Below are 19229 nucleotides of genomic sequence, written 5' to 3' on the forward strand. Positions count from 1 at the left end.
TTTATGCTATATAGATTGAACTCAAAGAGTATTTTCTATGGATAAACAGCCGTGGCTCTATCACCAATCCCCATTTTTAATGGTTTTTACTGATATTGTAAAAGTCAAGGATGAGAGCATTCTTAAGCTCTATATTGAACATGTTTGGCTAACCACATTGGATGGTTGGTCCCAATTTATAATGCCAAGGAGAAGATGTATGACAAGCCCAAGGTCAGACAATAATTGACGAGGGGAATTCCATTATTCCAATTCGCAAAACACGCATCTGGATATACTAGTGACAACATTTGAAGGCAATACCGGAGTCAAGAATTTTAACCTTCAATTGCCCACCACAAATTATGGGACGATTAACAATTGAGGATGGTGAAACATTTTCCGAGTTCTATGCTACTTGGTGATATTATTAACTCCCTTTTTACACTAGGCTAGCCCATGTCTGAGCATAGGGTAGTGAAAAAGATTTGAGATCTCTTCCTAGGAGATTTAAACCTAAGATTATGACCATTAAGGAGTCCAAGAACTCATATGAAATTGAGTTGTCTAAACATAGTCCCTCTTCAAACATATGAACTCAACTTAGAGGAGTCTATGAAAGAGAAAGGCTATGCCTTTAAATTAACTAAGATTGAGTTTAGTAAATCAGAGGAAAATGGAGAGGTGATGAGAAGCAACTTGGTTACTTTGTAAGAAGTTAAGAGAGATTACCTAAATCCAATGAAAAACCAGCAATGATGGCAATGACTCCAAACAGGGCGAAGTGCTCAATTGCTTTATACGCATTAAAAAATAGTTTATAAAAGATACTCCAGGAGCAAGATCTTACACAAAATTGTATTCTTCATGAAGTGCACATGGGATGGGATCCACCACTCGTATGGGAGGTGTGAACATTACTCCATGAGTATCTAATGATTTTGCGTAAAGAAGTGACATAAAATGAAAATCTCCACCCAAAAAAAATCTTATAGAGGAAGGAAACAATTGCCAAAAATGTTTCAAGTAATTAAAGAAAAAATTTATATAGGAAAAAAAAGAAGAAGAAGACAGGATGTAAGCCAAACAAGCAAAGATAAAGGCAGCAAATGAAGAAACCACGTCCCCTTGGGGCTGGAAAACTATAAAGTTATTGTAAAAAGAGAACATTATTATAAACAGTGCACGGTCGGAAAAACTTGATCTGGTCACATTGTGCACCAACATGTACCTCAAGATGGGGGACGTGGCTTCTTCAGGGTCCTGCCTCATGACCTTGCTTCTCTTGTGTGTGTATATTTTGAACTGGAAGACATGTTTCAGTGAGCAGAGCGGAACAGAGTTTTCATTACAAATAGGAGAGTCAAGCAGTACTGATACTATAAACATGCACCTTTCTCCCTTTTTTTTGCACCAGATTACAGAACCCAAACTAAAGCAACACGTGGGGTGGGCAGAACAAGATACTAAACCTACAAATATAAAACCTACCTGTCTACCAAATACTACTAATAACCTAAAAAGAAGAATAATTCATTGTGCATACTAAAGAGGAAAGTCTCACACAAACCTCACAAGAAGAAACACGTTCTCAAGTCACCATCGAAACTCATTAGTTTATCCCAAGCCAGAACAACCCCATACAAGAAAATGCATATGAACAACCACCTAAGGACGAGTCCTGACTAGAGCAACATTTTTATCAAGAGTTATTAGCGACCAAAACAACATACTGTGCAGACTGATTCCTTTTTTCACATCTTGCAGTTGAAGGCTCCTAGTGCCCCTTTTCAACAACTTATTATTGTCCAGATCAGATGACAGAACTTGCCAGTGATAGCTCATGGAGCTCACTCAGCATCCACTCCTCTCCAGTTTGACCGCCAAGAACAATAGCCCTTGTGCCTCCAACAACACAAGTACTATGACCCCAAGCAAATCTCGGAGGTCGCCCAGGTACGTTTAATATCCTCCATGTAGGCTTCTCATCTGTTGGGTCCAGGAGATAAAGCTGTGAGGCAGAGTGGAGACCAGCCACAGACCCACCAAAGATCAGGATTCTGCCACCTGGGAGACTCACAGCCACATGATCAAGTCTTGGTGGAGGAGCTATGCCCCCTGGATTTCCAGCCCCAGGCATTCCACTCCCAGTTACACATCTCCAACAAGGTTCCTCCTCACTTAGATCCATTGTAAACACATCACTGGAACGAAAACGAAGAGGCCCACTCTTGGCCAGACCCCCAAACATCAATATTTTCCGACCACCGTATACAGACAGTGTGTGACCCAACCGAGAAGGTGGGGTCCATGTTACTGGTATCTCCCTCCAAATAGGTTTCTCCATTGAAAGATCAAGCAGAAAAGTATCGCTAAGGAGCACTCCAGAATCAGCACAACCACCAGAAACAATCAACTTGGTGCCATCTAGGGTGCAGGAACTATGCCATGATCTTGGAAGCGGAGGGGCCAATCCAGATATTTCACGCCAGGTTGGTGGCTTGGCATCCAAATCCAGCACAAAAACATCATTGAGCAAACCCTGCCTTCCACAGCCTCCAAATACCACCAAATGAGACCCATTTACACAAGAAAGTGTATGACCCCAACGACCAGGAGGAGGGGAGCTCACTTGGACATGTTGCCATTCTGGATTACTGGCATTCAAATCCAATACGAATGTGTCATTCATCGGTTGCATGTTGACTCCTTCCCCACCAAAAAGGACAACACGATTACCAACTGCACAAGCACTGAAATTACAACGTGAGGGTTCAACAGCTCCCCCAACAGTCAGTTTCCTCCAAGCCGCTGCCTCAAGGGTGGTCAATTCCCTTGCCAGTCGACCCCAACCTAGTCTCTTTGCTCCAGGTACAGTCTCTAAAACACGAGTTGTTTCACTACCCCATGCATTTTGGCAGACCATTCTCCAAAGGTCCTCATTCTTCGTCAGCTCATACAGTCGCCTACAGACAGATCCAACAGATGCAATATCCCTAGGTGACAAACGTGAAAGAATCTTGAGAGACAGCACCTCATCACTCAACTGCAATATCCCACAAACCCCACGACAAACATTCCGGTCGCTCACAGGAACAGGGCGGATAGCTGACAGAACAGAACGGAACCGATCAGAAGACTTAGTAGATTCCTTTATCAAAGAACCAGGAACAGGGCCCAAATCAATATCTGCTTCAGTGAAGAACTGGATTCCAATAACGTGAGTAATTGTTTCATCATCTCCACATATAGGTGTCAGCCGTAATCTATTCATTAGTGGAGATCCATCTTTCCTGAAGTTCAACAACTCGCCTTGGAATTCAACACCCTCATCAATACATCTCCTAATTTCTGAAACTACTGCAGAGTCCACCAATGAGTGTCTTCTTTTTGCAAATGGGCCTCTACATTGCAAGAAACGGCTGTAACACACAACCACAAGATATCAGGACACAAGAAAACAAAAAACTCTCAACAAAGTAATTAATAATGAATAAAAAATTTCTAATGATCATAGCATTAGTTTACAAGCCCAGAGGGGGGGAGAGAGAGAGAGAGTCAGAACAAATATTCCTGAAACTAATCCACCAAGCTTCAGCAACTATTCTAAAAATGTAAACAACAAGCTTCAGCAAACAAATGTCATCCTTTATTCGCCAAGGCATAAACTATAAAAACCACAGATCCGTACGTTGTTCATGATATAAAACAGTTCATAAAAATTACTAGGAGGCACACATGCAATCAGTGCAATGTTTTTTGGTTGCAAGGTGATAGTTAGAATTTATTCACTTGACAGATTGACAAAAGGATAGAATCTTTTAAGTACCTCATACACATTAACAAACCATTATGTTTCACTAGCTGCTTTCAAGTAGCATTTATTTCAACCCTAGCAGGCACACATGCATTAGTGCAATGTTTTTTGGTTGCATGGTGATAATTAGAAGTAATTCACATGACAGATTGACAAAAGGATAGAATCTTTTAAGTACTTCATAAACACTAACAAACCATTATGTTGTATTAGCTGCTTTCAAGCAGCATTTACTTCAACATGAGCATGTGTAACATGAGCATGCACACATGCAGATATGCATACACATCTGAAAGTAAAGCACATGTAACAGGCAAACCACCACAGATAAATGGATGGTGGTAGGTATGGAAATATAGTGGCAATAACGATATGTGAAGTATACCATGTATGCCAGATAGAGAAATTTGAAAACATAAATAGATGGAGGTACCAATGGTGATATGATTGTGATAATGGCATGGTGGTGGTGGGGTGACTGGCCATGGTGACAACATGAGGATTAAGGTGAATGTATCCTTCAGACAATTTTTTAGTTATCATCCACCTCATTCTTTTAGGCGTAGTACCATTTGAGTTAGAGCTCATTGGGTATCTTATTACCAAAAACACTACAGCAGCAGCAGCAGTATAAAAGTCTCACTCTTACATGGAAATACTAATACAATGGATTAATTATCTAAATCTGAGTGGGCATAAAAAAATTGGGAATGGATAAGTAGTTATGTACATCCTATCTCAGACCCTACTCTTGCCAACCATAACTTCCCTAAGTACCTCAATAAGCAAAGTTTGAAGGTATTCATAATTGCAAAAACTTTGGCAGTGGGGTGAAAGAGACTTGAACTTTCGACCTCAGAATTACAACACTACATAGTTGCTAAACATAGATAGTGAATGCTGTCCAATGTCCACCAAAGCTTTGATTAGAAATGGGAACATTGATCATGTGCTTCAAAAGGATTTGAGACCCTAAATTGTTTCCTAGAGCTTGCCATATGACCAACTGTATGGATCTTCAGTTTGACAGTGTAATACCAAATAAATTAGAGGGAACAAATTATGCATCCCTTGTAATCAACCATTCAGTAACAACTTGATCTATTTGTACATCTGTATAGAGGTGAATTTTTTTTAGTAAATTTTATTCACAAAAAAATCCCTACAAAGGTGAATGACTACATGAAAGCCACCATCATCCAACTAACATGCTTGACATGAACTAAGAAATGCTGGATTTAGTTTGTTCCAAGTTCTTTGCAATGTCAGTCTGGAATATAGGAGTAATTTCCTATAATTTACAATTACCATACCCAGCCAAACATTACTCCTCTGCTACTTCTTCCCTCATTCAGGGCAACAATGCTCATAACCGCAACAATGATTTTAAATGGACACAATAACACCAATTTTGAAGTCACATACACAAAGAGCAACAAAGAAAAAGGGCTAAAAATGAATGCATCCACAGTATCTTCAAAGTTCAAACCAAATTTTTGTAATAGTTTTGCTCTTCAAGTCCAAATCGACTGAAGTATAGTACTTTGAGCACCAGTCCTCCAATAATGCTTGACATCACATATAAGCCAAAAAATTTGTGGAATCTTAATGTAAATTAACACGTTATTCAAGGGAAAGGATAATATTACCTTATTAAACAATTAAAATAAAAGCTGTAGGGCATTTGTCATGTGCACCCTTAAGTTTGAAATTCAGCAATGAACACCCTAATTCAAAATCAATTTGCAATGTTCATCCAATCATCCAAATCAATGTCTAAATTGACAGATTAGTGGGCAACTATCCACCCTAAACTACAGAAATTCTGCAATTAACACTCTAATTTGAAATTAACCTACCCACTAATATGATAATTTAAACACTAACTTGGAAGGCGAGTGGACATTGCAAATTAAATTCAAATTAGGGGTTGATTGCAAAATTTTGCAGCTTAGAGTATATATTGAAATTACCACTGTAGTTTAGAGTATATATTCAACCAAAATACCTTAAATCCAGGTACAATATCTTCAATCAAAACCCCCCATAAAAAATTATTTTTAAAAAAACCCAAAATACACTATTGGTCCCTAATTTCAGACAACGAGCGATTTTAGTTCATGGATTTTTAAGTAATTTCTTTGATCCCAATGGAGTGATAACATGAAATTTAGGGACGAACATTGTATTTTAAGGCCGAAAAAAAAATTCTACCACAGCTCATTACATCCAAATCAAACAATAGACCTAAACTAAAATTTAACTGAAAGCCAACTAACCTAAAAGTTCAAGCCCTAACAAAAGTCACCAAAAATCAACAAGCCATGATTATACTTGAGCACACAAATACCTTAAATTATCTAACCATAACCAAAGATTTAAAGACAAGGCAAACCCTACACATAGCACAAACAGCTAAGCTGAAGCTATCCAAGAATCTATATATCTGTGTCACATTTCACTGCAAATTCTTAACTAACACTGAAACAAAAGGGGCTAAATAAGGCTAACCAAAATCCAATACTGCCCTAATTGTGAGCAAATTGAAGTCTTAAAGAAAGCAAATAACAAAATTGAAATTCAAAAGACAAACCAATCACAACAGAGGACCTCTATCGGTAACTAACATGGTACAATCATATCTACTATATCACATTTCAATACAAATTGTTAACAAACAGTCAAACACTGAAGCTAATTAATTACATTGTTTGATGCTACAGTATAAGAAGAAACAAAAAAGAGCTAAGTATAACCAAAACCCAATACTACCCTAATTGTGAGCAACTTCTAATGTTAAAGAAAGAGACTACCAAAATTGACATTCCAAAGCCTAAGGTGGCATTTGATACAGGGGAATCCACATTACTCCTAGCATCCAGATTCCTGAGAATGTAATGCCTTGCAATCTAGATGCCTAGGAATGTAATTATTCCTATGTTTGGTTTAATTGGGAATCTAATAAAATTCCTAGGAATGTGAAATTATAATGTTTGGTTTATTCCTAGGAATCTTAACTGAATTATTTATTTTTCTCATTCTATCCTAAAATTTGTAAGTCCAATATAAGTCTTTTCAAAATAATAATAATAATCTTCCTTTAAATATAATGGAAAACAAAATATAAACTATAAATTATGACAAATTCATTAAAACTATAGTCTTAAAGAAGAAGAGATGAATATATCAACAAAGTTGTCTATCCAATTTATGTTATTTTGGTGGGAAGAGATGATGTTGTTTTGGCGGGAAGAGATAAAGACAAAGGAAAAGATATTGATGATTTGTTTTATATTTTATCTCAATTGCTTTAATAATAAGGAAAAATGGTTAAAATTGTCAATTTATAGAAAATATAATTTCCTTTAAGCTTGGGAATCTGGATGCCCACCTGTTTTAAAGGGAACCCACATTCCTACTGAAAGGGGGTTAACGGGAGAATCCAAATTTCCCTGGCATCTGATTCCCTAGTGTGATTTGCAACCAAACGTAGGAATCTTTAATCATTCCTGGGAATCTTTAAACATTCTTTGGAATCCTAAAATATTACCCCAAATCAAACGCCACAAAAAAGAAAAGTAAACAAAACACAAGCCAAACCCTAACAAATGGCAAAAAAAGCTCATCTCAAGCTATCCAAGGAATCTATATAGCTATCTACATCATATTCCACTACAAATTCTTAACTAAGGCTGCCCAAAATCCAATACTGCCTAAATTGTAAGTAAATTGAAACCTTCAAAAGAGCAAAAACAAGAACTGAAATTCGAAAGAAATGACTAACCAATTGCGACCAAGGACCTCTATCGGTCACTAACATGATACAATCATATCTATCTATGTCAAGAAACAATGAAGCTAATTAATTACAATGTTTGATGCTACAGTACAAGAAGAAACAAAAAGGGGCTAAGCATAACCAAATCCAAAAACCACCCTAATATGAGCAAATTCTAGACTTAAAGAAAGAGATTACCAAAATTGACATTCCAAACCCTAACAATTACCAAAATTAGCTCAGCTCAAGCTATAGAGGGAATCTATATATCTACCTACATCATATTTTGCTACTAATTCTCAAACTAAGGCTACCCAAAATCCAATACTGCCCCAATTTGTAAACAAATTGGAGTCTTCAAAAAAGCAAAAACCAGAACTGAAATTCGAAAGAAAGGACTAACCCAATTGCGACCGAGGACCTCTATTGGTAACTAACATGATTCAATCATATCTACCTATCTACATCACATTTCGCTACAAATTGTTAACAAACACTGAAGCTAAATTTAAGTTTTTTAATGCTACAGTATAATAAGAAACAAAAAGGGGCAAAAGTATAACCAAAATCCAAAAGTACCCTAATTGTAAGCAAATTCTAGTGCTAAAGAAAGCAATTACCAAAATTGACATTCCAAACCCTAACAATTAGCAAAAACAGCTCAGCTCAAGCTATTTAACCAATCTCTATATCTATCTACCACAGCACATTTCACTACAAATTCTCAAACTAAGGCTACCCAAAATCCAATACTGCCCTAATTGTAAGCGAATTGAAATCTTCGAAAAGAGCAAAAACCAGATCTAAAACTCAAAAGAAAGGACTAACCCAATTGCGACCAAAGACCTCTATGGGTAACTAACATGATACAATCATATCTATCTATCTACATCACATTTCACCATAAATTTTTAACTAACACTAAAGCTAATTAATTCCATTCTTCGATGCTACAGTACAAGAAGAAACAAAAAGGGGCCAAGTATAACCAACTCCAAAACCGAGCAATTTTTGAAAAATTATAACATGATAAGGTAGATAGGACACCGTTATGACATGGGTACAGCACCCCAAAATGAAGTGTCCGTGCTTCCTAGTCCAAAACTAACCTAATTGAGAGCAAAATGAAGTCTTAAAGAAAGCCAATAACAAAATTGAAATTGCTACCGAACCGAGGACCTCTTCAGCTCAACAACCAGTGACCAATTGCAAATACCTTAAAACTATTTAAGCATGACCAAAAAAAAAAAACTTAAAAGACAATTATAGCACAAACAGTTCAGTCAGCTCAACCTATCCAGGAATCTAAATATCTATCTATCTATCTACTTCACATTCAAACACTGAAGCTAAAATTAAGTTCTTTGATGCTACAGTACAAGAAAAAACCCAAAACTTCAAAACTAGCAAATTCTACCAAAATTGACATTCCAAACCCTAACAATTACCAAAATCAACTAAGCTAAAACTATCCAAAGCAATCTCACATTCCGCCCTAATTGCGATCGAAATTGAAATAGAAAAAAGAAAAATTGACTAACCAATTGCGGCCGAGGACCTCCTCGGCGCGATAGCCGGTGACCAATTCGAAGACGGTGTTGACGTAGATGATAGGGTGGTCGGGCTCGAGAGCGTCGGTGACGACGAACCCACACGGCGCCGTGTGGAGGAGATTCCCAACCGGAAAAGGCAGCGGTCCCCCATCGTTAAGCTTGAAGAACCCAACCTCGTCTTCTTCGTCTCCACTCAGATCCGATGAGTTATTACTACTATCCCACTCCATCTTCTTCTTCTTCTTCTTCTTCCTCCTTCTTCTTCTTCTTCAACCCATTTATTTTCTCGCAAAACAAACAAGCCCTAAGAGATCAGAGAGCGTTTTTTTGGTTTTTGGTTTTTTGGTGAGAAATGAGTGGTGGGCAATGTTTTTTGTTTTTGTGTTTGTGTTTGTGTTTGTGTTTGGCGATGAGTTTTTTTTTTTTTTTATATATATATATATATATATTTATGAGTTGGGTTGGCAGTGCTATAACTTTAAGACCGTGCACCGCCTATTGATTCTTTCCTCTCTCTCTCTCTCTCTTTTTTTTTTTTTTCAGTTTGAGGAAAAAAAAATCTGGGAATTTTTGGCTACTTGTAATTAAAAGCTATGGGTCATGACTCATGGGTGGGTGGTTTTTTTTTTTGTTTTTTTTTTTTTTACCCTTACAGTGGGGAGAGTCTTAGGCTTTGGGTGCACGCGTACTCAACTGGTTAAGTTTCTTACCATGAAAATGATGGAATACACGATAAGTTATTACTCGTGAGCAAAAAAAAATAATTTTAAAAATAAGTTTAAATTAAAATTAGTAATTTTTTGTAAAAATATTGTGAAAATAACTAAAACTAAATAAAATCTTAGTGTTAATCATGATAAGAGCAATTATTATATGTAGAGAGGTTGTAAATTTTGTATAATGTAAATCTCATTAACTTATTATAAAAATTAAACTAATGTCAAATAAGTTCAAGACATTTTAAAATTGACCAATTTGATCCTTAAAAGATAATAAAATAATAACTAACGGGTCTAATAGTGTTTAATGACTAAATTGGTTAGTTTTGAAATGAGTGGTGGGCAATGTTTTTTGTGTTTGTGTTTGTGTTTGGCGATGAGTTTTTTTTTTTTTTTTAATATATTTATGAGTTGGGTTTGGTTTGGTTTGGCAGTGGTATAACTTTAAGACCGTGCACCGCCTATTGATTCTTTTCTCTCTCTCTCTTTTTTTTTTCAATTTGAGGAAAAAAAAATCTGGGAATTTTGGCTACTTGTAATTAAAAGCTATGGGTCATGACTCATGGGTGGGTGGTTTTTTTTTTTTCTTTTTACCCTTATGGTGGGGAGACTCTTACACTTTGGAAGCACGGTTACCCAACTGGTTAAGTTTCTTACCATGAAAATGATGGAACACACGATAAGTTATTACTCGTGAGCAAAAAAAAATAATTTTAAAAATAAGTTTAAATTAAAATTAGTAATTTTTTATAAAAATATTGTGAAAATAACTAAAACCAAATAGAATCTTAGTGTTAATCATGATAAGAGCAATTATTATATGTGGACAGGTTGTAAATTTTATATAATGTAAATCTCATTAACTTATTATACAAATTAAACTAATATTAAATAAGTTCAAGACATTTTAAAATTGATCAATTTGATCCTTAAAAGATAATAGAATAATGACTAACGGGTCTAATAGTGTTTAATGACTAAATTTGTTAGTTTTGAAATTTGTTGATCTTAACTAACACTAATCCAAACTTCAAAGTAAGTTAATGAAATTGACCATTGTAATATATCTATGAAAAATTATTATAATGAGAGTGACACGGTGGCCCTCGAGGTTCCATTCTATGAATAGTTGTTGTTTTGTACTGTACGTTCCTGTGGGAAGCACGTGGGTCGTGGGTGGGATGGAATGGTGTACAATTGTACATGTACTGCTTTCTTAATAAATAAAATTAAAAATAAAATAAAACAGTCACACTCTCTTCTTCTTCTTTTGTTTCTTTTTCTTTGTTTTTGTGAGGTTTGAATTTACATCTTGGTCACCTTTCCTACCATCCCATCCCCCCAAGAAAAAATCTTCCCCTAGGTGCTCTTTCCTTTTTCTCTTTTTTTTTTTTTTTTTTGAGGCTGTACCAATCATTTTTGTTTTATTTTGTTTTGTTAACTAGTATCATATGTGAGTTAATGAAACTTTTATTAAAAACAAATTGTTATTTGTTTGTACTATTTGATTTGTATGGTCCTTGGTTTGACATGGAATCCATGTGCACTTGTGGTAGAGATAAAAAAATGATACGATGGAAGTCAACAAGTCAACTTGAGGGGATCTTTGAGGTTTAAGTTAGTAAAGATCTCATTCTCCCAAAAAAAAAAAAATTAGTAAAGATATTTTTAAAATGTGGACTCTAACGCGCTCAAGTGATAAAGTTTTTCGTTCTTGAATGAAAGGTTTGAAGTTTAATCCTCGTGTTCACTAAAAACCACGTTTTGACCTGATAGTAAAAAGCAATTATCATAGAACAAATGCTATAAGTTTGAAATAGTACCATATTTTTATCCTGGGATTCAATCTATTGCTCTTGAGGTACCTGCCATGTCATTCCTCCACCCATTAGCTGCCAACCATTTTTAGGTCAAGCCGATGTGGTAAGCGTGGCCTTGGGAATTTTTTCTTTTACTAAATAGTAATTAGACCGAATGAAATCATATTTGATTGTCATTAGAGAATGTATTTTTTTCCATTAAATAATAATTAGGGTTATAATAGTAAGTAGTCATCTCAGCTTTCGCATTGCGTATTATGAATTGGTCACTTAGCACTAAAATTTAAAAAATAAATTCTATGCAATATGCACAAGCAAAATTATCAGCTTATTTTTAATCAAATAGCTTCAACAATTTCTTTATAATTATCTAAAATTGTCCAAAAATTCCATATCTATACAGGAACAAATTATAAAATAAAATAAAAATCAAGAAGCCAAGCCACCATGCATAGCCCATATTTCTCAAAATCTCTAATCTATTCACCCAATTTTCCAATTAAAAGATAATTATTCCATCAGCAACACTCCAATGCACCAAAGCCATCATGCACAGCTCACCAGCCACTGTGTATATTCCTATCACACCCAAAACCCTTCCCCAAAAAAACAGAAAAAGAAGAGTTAGAAATTGCAACTGCAGAACCCACCATGCACAATGACTGCTTTCTAGGCCACCCAATGACAATGATACATTAAAAATCTCTCATTCTTCTCAATACCACTTTAGCCATCTTATTTTTTAAACAAGATACAGCCACCTTTTTAGATGCTTAACTCAAACCATTGGGCAGTAGCCCATCCAAAAAGTCCTAAGTCCAAGCCTTAAACATAAAAGACTTTTTGAATTGATTGTTAAACGAACCGGGTCCTCCCTTCATTTCAAGTGGTCTACAATACATCACTGCTTTCTCTAGTGATTTAACATGTTGCACTTGTTATGTGCATGCGAGCCTTTAAAGTTTAAACCACCTCATTGAGCTCCAAATTATGTCATTGCTTGAAAGATTTACCTATATCAAATGGGTTGCTGCCTTTAGGGTTCAAAATTTTAAAGCACTTTTTACCACAAAAAAATAAAAAAATAAAGCACAAATCATTAACAAACTAATTTTGTGTATGCAACGTCCAATTTTTTCAAGAAAAAAAAAATCCATAAATTTATAATCATAAAGTGTTAGTTGAACCAGATTTTCTCAATCACCAGCTATTATTGGAAAATCATGTAGTTCATACTTCAAATAAATACATAAAAAAGAAGCATCCAAAAAAAAAAGGATACTTCTCTCTTTTTTGGCTGTATGATAACGATATCATATTCGTAAAATCAATTTGAAATTCATCGATTGCACAGTCTAAATATAAGAAAAGAGAGAGAAACTGTAGTCTTTACAAAATCTGGTAGTGGGTTGAACAATGTTTTGAACCAAATTGTATGAGAAGGATTCTTGCTTGACTACCATATAAAGATGATGACAAACGAAATGAAAATCATCATCTTGAGTTGTGCCATGGAGAATTAAAAAATTTATGCATCATGAGAGACAACCCTGCATCAAAGTTTCATGGAAGAAATGGTTAAAAATTTGAACCACACGTTAGTGTTTCTCATAAAAGAAACTAGTATAAAAATGGATAAAAAAATGTTGTATCCAATGCATAAAATTCTCATCTTAGCAGGATTGAGGAGGTGAGATTGGTAGGCAACTTTACCCCCATTTTGTTGGAGACTGATTCCACAACTCGAGCCTATGACATGTTGCTTTGGGTGGAAGCATAAGAACTTAAGAAGAGAAAGATGGTGGAAGCATATGCATAGGCTTCAAGTAAGATAAACCACTTTGTTAATAGAGGATACCATTTTCAGATGAAAATAAAAATTTAATCCTATATGTACAATATACCAACGAGGGCAGCTTTCCTTATTAATCAAGCAAAAGAACTTTACATTATGAAGTTCTCTGTACAGTTGATCGAATGGAATTCACAGTTCCAAGGATCCAAATAGGTATGTGAACAAATTTTTAAAGAGAAAACGATCTTATACCATATATAATCAGATTGCTTGTAGAGATGAAAGTCTCCATAGTCATTGCCTGAAAAACTCCTATTTTATATCATATATAGTTTTGGTCAAAGCAAGAAAAACTTGATTCTGACCTGATTCTTGAACTCTAATCCATTGCCCCATTAATGACAAACATTCGTAGGCCTGATTTCTGAACCGGGTACAACACCCAAGAACATTCACCAATCATTAGTCTTTAAATCAAATTTGATCTCATATAACAAGAACCATGTCCGGGAATTAGCCTCTCCAAAATTGAGGTAACACTCCCCACCAATTACGGAATTACCTCTCCCAGCCCCATAGAAGTGGGAGGTTTGTGCACTGGATAGGACCTATACTGAGGAACAAGTGACTCACCCAAAATATACATTCAAGCCAGTGGTTGTAAATTTTGTCACACTTGACCTGCACCTACACCTGTATTCCCCAAGCAATAAACAAAAAGATGGCCATAGATATATGTAATGAAATCATGACTCCATACACTCCCTGATGCGGGAAGTAAGTCTTTGCACAGACGAATCATCAAAAGAATTATCCATCCCCTTAGTCTTTGACACAAAGTCCATGGCTTCTTGATATTTTCTTGCTTTACAATAACCATCCACCACTGTCTTGTAGGTTAGCTCATTTGGTTTGCAATTGTTCTGAATCATATAGCTAATCACTTCATCTACTTCTGTAAACATTCCCTGCCCAACATAGCCTGCTACAAAAGTATTGTAGGTGAAAATACACGGCCGGATACCTCTAGTCATCATCTCTGAGAGAGTTCTTATAGCCTCCTGCATGAGCCCTTGCCTGCAAAATCCTTTAATGACAGTGTTATAAGACACGAGATCTGGTTTCCCACCGGACTTTTCTAATACCTTGAGGACTTCTTCTGCTTTCCAACATTCTCCCCCTCTGGCATACATGTCCATCAAGCTATTGTAGGTAACAAGATCTGGTTGCAGCCCGGTCTCACGAATCAAGTGCAGCATCTCTTGGGCCCTGTCATACATGTTTCTTTTGGCAAAAAGGGATAGCATAGAGTTAAACAAAACCAAATCAGGCTTGTATCCATTCTTCCGCAATTCCAGAAACGCCCTCTCCATTCCCGTTAGTGACCTACACTTGAAGTTTGCAAGTACAAGGGTTCTCAAAAGCATCCAACTAGGATAGATATGACCATTGTAAATTTCTTTCTCAATCTTCTCTATCCCCTGGACATTTCCTCCCTTCGCATAACAATGAAGCATCAGTGAGTATGAAGTTTCATTTAGCTTGAAACCCTTATTCCTCATGTCGAGGATGACAGATTCTGCAGCTACAAAATCACCTCGCCGGGCCAGAGCATTTAGAAAAGCATTGTACGTTGTAACACAAGGAGAAAACCCTGCTTTAATCATCTCCTCAGACATTTTTGCTGCATCAATTTGAGACCCACACCGGCCATATGCACTAATCAAAGTATTAAAAGTGTCTCTATCTGGCTCAAAACCACAACTCCTCATTTCCTGTAAGATGCGGTTCAGATACTTCTCTTTACCCTTATCACCACACATGGCAAGCATTGTATTCCATGTAATACGGTTTGGAGCACACCCATTCAATTTCATATCACCAACTATCTTTATCATGTCCTCTGATCGAGATCTTTTCCCTAGCATCCCAAGGATAGCATTGTATGTACATACATTAGGAACACAACCCAACTCCTTCATCTGGTTGAACAACCTCAAAGCCTTGCCTTCCTTTCCTGCTCTGCCATAGGCATTTATCACAGTAGTATACGTAACAGCATTTGGCATTACTCCTTTTCGGGTCATTGTGTCTATGACAGCTGCCCCTTCATCATAGAATCCTGCTTTCACATAAGCTGAGACCAGCTCATTGTACGTAACAGAGTCAGGTGGGCAATTATTATCCTCCATTTCCTTCAAGATGCTCAAGGCCTCTGAGTATATCCCTGCTTTTCCAAAAACTTGCAACAAAGAATTGTAAGTAACAGTTCCAGGTACATAGCCCTGTGATTTCAATTCATTTAAGAACTCTTTTGCCTCATCCAAAAGTCCCTCTCTCCCACATGCCGATATCACAGTACTGCAAGTAAACTCATCAAACTCAAGTTCTTTGCCTCTCATTTCATCTAATAGGCCTAGAATCTTATTCCAAGACCGACCCATCTTCCCGTAAACATCAAGCATTACATTGTAAGTTACCAAAGTTGGAGAGACACCACTTTCCTTCATTTTCTCAAACAAAGTTATTGCCTTTCCATACTTGCCAGTGCGAGAATGTGCATGAAGAATAGTGGTATAAGCGCGGACATCAAGTGAGTATTCCTCAACTGGAATTACATCAAACAGCTTAGATGCAAACGAATGCTGAGACTCTCTCCCTAGAATCCTAACCATTATCTCAATAACCTGATTGTCTAGTTTCTCATTTTGAGAACTTGAGTTCAACAAAACCCATTCAAACAACAAAAGAGCTCTTTCCCAATTCCCTGAAATATCTAATGCTTTCAAGAGACTAATCAAATCAACATCAACTTCAAGCAACTCAAACTTGGCAGAATCAAAGAATGCATTCAAACTAGACAAAGGCTGTTCTAAAATTGAATTGAATATGATCTTACCCTTTCTTGACAAGAATTGAAGAACCCCATCTTCTGGTTGAAACTCCTCAAACTGTGGAGCTGAAAGTGAAGTGGGTTTTTTGTGATGGACTTGCTTGTGGTCTAACTGGGCTGAAATGTGAAAAGAAGGGAATTGGGTATTGGTGTTGTGGTTGTGGTTGTGGTTGTGGTTGTGGTTGGTGTAGCGAGGTGGGTGTAAAGGTTTGAGCTTTCTGTGAGTGGCGGTAGTGATGGGAGGTGAAGAGAGGTGAAAAAGATGTTGGAGGAGAGTGTCTAAAGGAACTGAAGAAGGAGATGGAGATTGAGGAGGAAGGGGTGGCAGAGGGAGTGTTGTTGAAGTGAATTTCAAAGATGGGTTTGGCAATGGTTTTGTGGGTCTGTTTGTTGGGATGGGAGGCACTGGCCTGTTGGGAAAGAGAGCACCTTCCATTAGAGACTGAGAGAGAACTGGGTTCTGACTTCTTGGAGATTAGAGTGGGTAAAGTTTGAGACTTTTGAGAGGTAAAGAGTAAGACGCAGAGCCCGGTAGTTTGGATTAGTGTGTGTGTGTGTGTGTGTGTGAGAGAGAGAGAGAGAGAGAGAGGCAATCTAGTATGGTTGGTCTTTATTCAAGATGGCATAATCGAATTGCAAGATTGGTTTTTTGAAACAGACACTACTTGCACACCTCAAATTCTTCAAGTTTTCACAGGCTTGTTGTCTGGTCATCGTTTTAGCGGATTGGAAGAATGGAACAAGCTTGCTCTGTTTGTTTTGAAGTGTTTGGAACTAGTTTTTGCTGTTTGGTTTTTTCGATGATGTTCTCAAACTAAAAATTGGCCCATAATCACTTCTTCTTCCTTAGAGAAGAGGCCCATGATCATTTTTTTTTTATTGGAAAGAGGCCCATAGTCACTTTTTAAACACGTTAGACTAAAACTGTTACTTTAATTTATTACGGACTGTGAATCAGAATCACTCAGAGGCCTATTACTTTAATCCGGTGCAGTGGCTAACCCCTTGTTCCGATTCAGTCTTAATTTCGGTGTCTTCAGGACTTTTCTGGTGTTCCGGACGAATTCCGATTATTCCCGTCTCTAAATTCAGGTCTATTTCAGGATATTCTAGATTGTGTTAGATTTTTTTTAAACATTGAAGCCCAAAATTCATCATTTAACTCATTTTATTCTCATATCATATTTTGAATTTGTTTTGGTTAATTGAATATAATGAAATATAAAGTTATAAATATATAAATTATGTATATGTGTGTGTATATATCTGGTGCATAATTCTTAAACGGTATACTGAAACACACCAGTACCGGAATATTCCGTTCCAATTGTCAATTTAAAACAATTTCTGAAACAGAATTCAAAACTTTGGATGTGCTTCCAACTAAATTCAATGAGTGAAGTGTTTTTGTCTCTAAAAATTTGAAATTTGAACCCAACCTATGCAAAAAAAATAATAATAAAAAATAAAAATCTTTGCAATAACATTTGTTTTTCCTTTCCGAGGATCTATTTTTTAAACAAAAAATAATTTGGTAAAAATAAACGTATTCAAGTGCCTTTAGGGATGAAACATGATAGGACAAACCCTTCTTTCACCAATGATATGCCTTAGTTAATTTTTTGATAAACTATGCCTTAGATAATTTAATAAATGTAATAGATTATGTTTCTATACAAAAGCAATGACCTGTAAAAGATGAGTTTGAATACTAGTTTTTTCTATTAAAAATTAAGTGTGCTTCGTATATAGCAATTTACACTCTAAGTTTGGAGACATTTTAAGAGTGTGAACACTTAAATCTAACAGACTAAAAAATTAAGTGTGCTTAGTATATAGCAATTTACACTCAAGTTTGGAGTCATTTTAAGAGTGTGAACACTTAAATCTATTAGACTAATTTGCAATTTACACTCTTAAAGTTTTGAGTCATTTTGATTTTGTCCTCTAAAAGTTTTAGATCTTGGATTCACATTCTTTAGCATTTGGAAAAAGGACCTTCTATCCATATCCGTTAATGTGATGGCATAATAACTTGCCCATGCGTGTTAGTAACTTAGTACATCCAATCAAATTATGTAACTCCAATAAAGTATGCCCCTAGAAAAATTGAATGATGTTGAGCATGAAAATGAGACATTACTAGTTAATTTGGATGAAGCCAATAAGTTAGCTGAAAGTTATAAAGATGGGAATGGTTTTTGTTAAGGAGAAAATAAAAAAGCTAGAAAATGAACTTGATAGCTCAATTATGTTTTCCAATGAAACACTTGATCAAATGTTCAATATCCAGAAGTCTAGTTGTGATAAGAGAGGCTTAAGATACATAGGAATAGGATCTTGTTCCCATCTACTTCAAAGTCCCTTGCTGCTTCTAAATGATGGACAATCTTTGTTCTCCATGACCATGTCCAACAATGGCAAAGGGCCCTATAGATGAAATCCAAGTTACAAAGCTCAAGTCTTGACCTTCTCCTGTATCTAGTTTGTTCCTCTATGTTTCTATTGTGGTGGTGTTGGTCATACTCGATCAAATTGGCCCATAATCACTTGATCAAATGTTTCTATTGCTTTTATATGTTGTTTATCAAGCTAAGACAACAAAAATTGAGACTTTCAAAGTTAAGTGACTACTATTACCGATCAAAAAATACTAATGTGAATGTGCGATATTTGGAAAACAAATGCTCACATTAAGAAACAAGTAATAAACTTTTCAACTCTCAAAAGAAATTTTAATTCCTTTCATAGACAACACTTTGATGATTCGAATTGTGTGGATGACGATGAAATGAGTGTTCTTTTACGTTGTCCCTGTTTTTTCTTTTGATAAACTTGTCCCACATTTCAAATCTTTCAATCTTTTGAAGACAAT

At 36.1% G+C, this 19229-nt stretch overlaps 2 protein-coding genes across 6 annotated transcripts; both read right to left on the reverse strand.

Moving 5' to 3' along the window:
- Positions 1–1302: 1302 nt before the first annotated feature.
- LOC142617424 (adagio protein 1) lies at positions 1303–9542 on the reverse strand. Its single transcript, XM_075790301.1, has 2 exons — positions 9116–9542; positions 1303–3401 (listed from the first exon to the last, which is right to left on the reverse strand). The coding sequence occupies exons 1-2, from the start codon at positions 9355–9357 to the stop codon at positions 1793–1795; spliced, it is 1851 nt and encodes a 616-aa protein (XP_075646416.1). The 5' UTR covers positions 9358–9542; the 3' UTR covers positions 1303–1792.
- A 2622-nt stretch (positions 9543–12164) lies between these two features.
- On the reverse strand, positions 12165–17098 carry LOC142622604 (uncharacterized). Of its 5 annotated transcripts, XR_012841946.1 has the most exons (3): positions 13827–17098; positions 13380–13486; positions 12883–13216 (listed from the first exon to the last, which is right to left on the reverse strand). XR_012841946.1 is itself a non-coding variant. In XM_075796315.1 (2 exons), exons 1-2 carry the CDS (start codon positions 16788–16790, stop codon positions 14208–14210), a joined length of 2451 nt encoding a protein of 816 aa, XP_075652430.1. In that variant the 5' UTR covers positions 16791–17098; the 3' UTR covers positions 13559–14207. The 5 variants fall into 5 exon arrangements, 2 of the variants coding, with proteins under 2 accessions (XP_075652430.1, XP_075652267.1); XR_012841960.1 differs by lacking the exons at positions 12883–13216; positions 13380–13486 and adding an exon at positions 12165–12262; XR_012841956.1 differs by lacking the exon at positions 13380–13486 and having other exon boundaries at positions 12885–13216.
- Positions 17099–19229: the final 2131 nt, after the last annotated feature.

Source organism: Castanea sativa, chromosome 1, assembly GCF_040712315.1.
Source record: "Castanea sativa cultivar Marrone di Chiusa Pesio chromosome 1, ASM4071231v1".
Classification (NCBI taxonomy): Eukaryota; Viridiplantae; Streptophyta; class Magnoliopsida; order Fagales; family Fagaceae; genus Castanea; species Castanea sativa.